General features: G+C 42.6%; 1 protein-coding gene across 2 annotated transcripts; it reads right to left on the reverse strand.

Moving 5' to 3' along the window:
• Positions 1 to 884: 884 nt before the first annotated feature.
• LOC116223728 (E3 SUMO-protein ligase ZBED1-like) lies at positions 885 to 4,552 on the reverse strand. 2 transcript variants are annotated; one of them, XM_031581543.2, is made up of 3 exons: positions 3,714 to 4,546; positions 1,571 to 1,780; positions 885 to 1,368 (listed from the first exon to the last, which is right to left on the reverse strand). In XM_031581543.2, exons 2-3 carry the CDS (start codon positions 1,696 to 1,698, stop codon positions 1,194 to 1,196), a joined length of 303 nt encoding a protein of 100 aa, XP_031437403.1. In that variant the 5' UTR covers positions 1,699 to 1,780; positions 3,714 to 4,546; the 3' UTR covers positions 885 to 1,193. The 2 variants fall into 2 exon arrangements, with proteins under 2 accessions (XP_031437403.1, XP_031437348.1); XM_031581488.1 differs by lacking the exon at positions 885 to 1,368 and having other exon boundaries at positions 1,577 to 1,780; positions 3,714 to 4,552.
• Between the last annotated feature and the right edge of the window lie 732 nt (positions 4,553 to 5,284).

Genomic DNA, 5,284 nt, shown 5'->3' on the forward strand with positions numbered 1-5,284 from the left:
TCGTTGACCACAGAATCGGAATCGAATCGTGAGGTGCCAAGAGATTCCCACCCCTACCTTTTACACACTCCAAAGTTTGTCAGAGTCCTAAATATGTGTTGAGCAACAGCGAACAGTTAAACAGCAAGTCAGGCTTGTTATCATTATTTCCACATCGCAAACTGTAGTTAGCTAACATGAAATGTCAAGGGCTTCGAGCTGACCAAACAATTACCAGTAATCAATTAACTATTAACGGTCAAGTCATTGACATAGGAATTTCTTTGCCACACGATATCCATAAAGTTAACCAGCTGAACAAATTCATTCAACTCCTCAGGAAAAGGCTCACACTCAGCTAGCTAACATTAACAACCATTTGACCAGATAGGTTTGAACATTGGCTAGCTAATCTTCTAACCATATGGCAGGCTTTTGGGTAACTTACATTTATGTTGGATACTTGCAAGGTATGCAGCCTAACGTTGGCCCTATCGCGTTTGTTTTAATGGGTTGGAATTTACATTCAAAATGATTTAGTACAATAACAAAACCAAGGTATTAGTTTCCCAAGAGTATTATATCTTTCTTGCATCGAGAGATAAAAACTAGTGCTGTCAAACGATTAAAATATTTAATCGCGATTAATCGCATTTATGTCATAGTTAACTCAAAATTAATCACAATTAATCGCAAATTTGTAGAGTGGATTGGCTTGCTTTATGCAAATGTTTTATTTTATTGAAAAACAACATTGCCAAACAGGGCGGTACAAAATAAAATTATAAAGTGCACATTTCAGGTAAACAAGGACAGTTTGCTGTGAACATAGCAGAACATGCTGTGAACAAGCCTGTTGACATTTTCGGACATTTTTTCGGTAGGCCTATAGGCCATCTACAAGTGGCTGCCTACCTGACGATGTGTGCGTGCGTGCGTGCACTTCCTAGTGAAGCCCAGCTGAGATAGTGTGGGACCGGCACGCCTGCCAGCCATACGTAGGAGGAGAGTGAACTGCTTAAGCCAATGAATTGGACTCTTTTACTTGTTGCACCTTTTCTACATATTTATTAGCTAATGTATTAAATAAAGATCATTGTAATTTCTCTACTTCTGCATCCGTGTCTGTATGTTGGGAAGGGGTGCTTCACAGCCAAAGGATATTGATAAGCTAACTGTGAATAATACAGTGTACCGGATAAAGATAAGAAGAACTAAAACTGAACCTGTGACACAAGCATGAGAGTTGGTTTCTTCGTAGGAGGCTCAGGCGTGACTTGGTTATCCGGCTGTGCAGGCCTCTCCCTCTCCATGTCCTGGAGCAGGGCGCGGATCTTACCCCACACCTCAGCCCTGTCAGGTTTGTTCAGACACTTGAGGTCCTTAAACCTTGAAATGAAATTAAAGGCAACTTTAACACAAGTACAGGAGCAGGTATAACAAAATTGCGACAATACCCCTATCTTTATAATGCTAATTTCAAAAATACAAAGTAAAGAAGCAAGCAACCTAACAATAGAAACACACTGAGCGAAAAACAATTATGTGAATGAGGATGAGTATGATAAAGAATGAAGCATGGCAATCTGATCTTGGGTCAAGTGCTGTTGCAACTCTCAGCCATGTGATGTTAGTCTTCTCTTTACGACCCTCCATGTTTGCTGTAAAGGTTCCCTTGAACTTGATCATGTAAGCTGGGTCGTCCTCAGTGACCTCCATCACTCACGACAGATGACACAACGATGGCAGCACCACTGAGCACGACACAAACTTCTCTCCTCCTAGAAGTTCAGACACATACCTGCAATAATAAAGGGAAGCACTTTAGTGGGGAACTGGCCTACTGTAATTTACAAAAAGTTATCTCACTCACACACACACACACTCCAATCTTTCACACATGCATAGCCTTTGCGCACACACCTAATCATTAACATTACTGTTTTGAGACATGTGTTGTAATGGCACTATCTCCTCTATGCAGGGATGGATTAACAAACTGGCCTACCGGGCCCATGCCCAGGGGCCCCCTAAGCCAGAGCCTCTGCGTGAAGTTGCTGTTATGTATCTCTTATTTGTAGTTGAAAAAGGTGTATTTTGTTAATTTGCTAATGGCTTTAATTGAGTGTACCTGTGCTGTATTAGAAAATGTGCATGTGCACCAGGGGTGTAACTATAGACAATGCAGCCAGCGTGGAAGGTTCGTAGGCAAAGCAGACCCTGCTTCCTAAATTTTTCCGAACATATGGATGTCAAAGTGTCGCTAGTTTAATGCAACAGTGATCAAGGATACATTTTTTTTGGACTAACAAAGATCCCTTATGCTATAAATTCCCTCAAAATGGCACACCTGTCTCTGTCATGGTTTTCATAATTTTTGGGGGGAAATCGTCAGTAGCAATCTATAACACAATTATATGCTTATCGTACATACACTGCAGAAACTATTAAAAAAGCCGATTCAGTTAAATGAATAATTTCTTATTTAATTTGTTATTTTTGTCATATACAGATATGCAATGATGATTGCTGGGTAATATGTATCTTGTTCGCCAATGTCAAGTCTCTATTTGATCATGTAACTGTTGCCACTATATTACTTTTGTAAAGGTTTTCCAGAAGAGTATATTTTGTATTTTTATGTACCATTACTGTGTAATAACAGATAAGACTTTTAGTTTGGCGCCTCCACTGAGCTGCTGGTTAGAGCGTGAGACACAGAGAAGCAAGCTGATGTCATTGCACACACGTTAGTTAGTACGTTAGTTAAGAGACATCACATTAAGATATTAATGCCTTTAAAAGATGAAAAGGACTTATGTTAAGGGGTATAGGAGAAGATCAAAAGATTTCCTTTCAGATCATGCAGCCAACAAGGTATTTTGTCTATTTATTATTTACTTGCACTTTGTGTTGTTTTTGATGCTGTGTTTGCTAACTAGCTAACGTTGTGTGTTACGTGTTTGATACCGTGTATTACATAGTTTTCACGGTTTGATGTGGAGAAGAAAATACGATACGATATAGCTAGTTTAGGTGCAGAATCTGAACGTCAAGACCTACAAGCTGACTGAGCACAGTCAGAGGCACAGTATACTTGCCGAACGACGCCTTTCAAACATAAAAGTGGTAATGCATGATTTGCTCTTTCAATGGACAAGATAGCCAGCCCATTCAGCCTCTCCTGCCCCATGCTGCTCAGGTAGGTCCGTTTCAATTTGGAAAAGAATCACTTGGCTGTTGCCCTGTCACATGTAATGTCAGAAACAATAGCAGGGCAGTGCACCGAAGGTGGATGTTATGGAGTAATCTTTGACCTGTTTACTTTCCCAATACAATAGCCAAAGTATCTAATTTGACCGTTAAATACAACACATGGTTGGTAAAATATATATATATACGCCTAATGGTGTTTGTGTGTGCGTGCGTGTTTTGCGAGCGCAATTATTTTTTTTGTGAAGGGGGGGGGGCCTTTAACATGTCCAGGCCAAGGGGCCCGTGGTTTCTTAATCCGTCCATGCCTCTATGCGCGAAAGGATACTCCTGAGTTGTTGCATAAACACTAGCATATAGTGTATGGCGAACTAGAGCAACGCTGAATAAACGTTACATACACAGTGACTAAAATATATTACGTCTCCGAGTGAATCTATAGCATTACTCTACAACACAGACCTATATTGATTACTAAACATATAGATATACACACACGACACGGATACACAATAAATTACCTGCAAGGCTCCGGCACAGCCTCGAGCTTCTTCAGTTTCAGCTCCAGCTCAGCAGCTGTTGGCATGGCGGCGTTGGTTGTGTGCAGGGCCAGTGCATCTCTCAGAGGTTCAGCATTCCGATGAACACGCTTGATCATTTCCAGGGTACTATTCCATCTAGTTGACACTTCCTGTGCGAGTGACTCTGTCTTTTGATGATGTGTGACTTCTTGCTGCTCGAGCTCCGCTTGGTTTGCTGGGCTATGCTTAAAATGACCCACAACTCTTCTGCATTTTGCCAATGCACTGTCAAACGGGCTGTTGGTTAGAGAAACCGTGACGGCTCGGTGCACACTGTGTGCGATGCACGGCATGTGCTCAAAGGGGAGCTGCCTGGCTGCTGCAATCATATTACGTGCACTATCCGTTGTCAGTTCGATGTCCCACTCTCCAGCTACTTTCATAAAGTGCTCTGCAACAGCGTGCCTCTCTTCTGTCTTCATAACAGTCAAAGCATATGACTCAAGTTTCCACTGTCGATCAAAGAAATGGGCTGTGACCCCGAGGTAGTTGTGATTACTGAGGGACGTCCAGTAATCACCAGTGAGCGCGACTGCTTTTGTCTTCTCCAATGCCTGCTGTACCTTAGCCTTCTCAGTTTTGTGCAACTTCTGAACGTGGCTTGTAATGGTGGCTCTCGAATGCAATTCGTAGGTCCAGTCGTTGGATGCGATGTGTATGATATCAGCTAGACCCTCGTCCTCCACAACGTTAACAGGCCTACACGCAGTAGCCACCTATTTAGCTATGGCTGCAATAAGTTTGTTCTTAGTGACAGTATCCATGTTTTTCTGTCGTCATCCATTTTTGTCTGGCTATGACGAGGGGGCGGAGAGTTCGCATCAGCAGTGTGCTTGGCCATCAAGTGGTTTTTCAAACTGGATGTGCTACGATGATAGCTCAGTTCACAATCACGTTTTTAAGAACGCTTCAGCACTTTGACCGTCTGTTTACATTACCACGTATGTACGCCTAATGTTGTGTGTGTGCCTCATAACTAGTAACTAGCGTGCACTTGGGCCCGTCATAATAGCGCGCACTGCACGTCATAATAGCATGCACTGGGGCCCGTCGTAACTACCTTACGCCACTGGTCTCTTCGTTTTCCAAATGACAATGGTCACTCCAAATGTGTGAGATGTGAGAGAATACGTCCACCAAAAACGTCCAGCAAAAGTCCTCTGGGAGAAGTATTTCTGTGTCTATGGATTCCCTGAGAGAATACACAGTGACCAGGGTCCAAGCTTCAAAAGCGAGCTGATTGCTAAACTTCTACAGTTATAGGGTATGCAAAAGTCCCATACGTCTCCATACCATCCGATGGGAAATGGCAGTGTTGAACGCTTGGCAATATGACCAGGGCTCTTCCCCCAGAATCAAAGCTAGACTGGCCTAGACACCTACAAACTCCTGTCACATTCATGTACAATTGCACTGCCCATGAAACAACAGAATATGCACCATTTAACTTGTTTGGGAGGGTGCCCCGTCTTCCAGTTGACATCCTGTTTGGAAACGTCTTGGCTGACCCT

The sequence above is a fragment of the Clupea harengus genome, chromosome 1 (genome assembly GCF_900700415.2).
Source record: "Clupea harengus chromosome 1, Ch_v2.0.2, whole genome shotgun sequence".
NCBI classification, from domain to species: Eukaryota; Metazoa; Chordata; class Actinopteri; order Clupeiformes; family Clupeidae; genus Clupea; species Clupea harengus.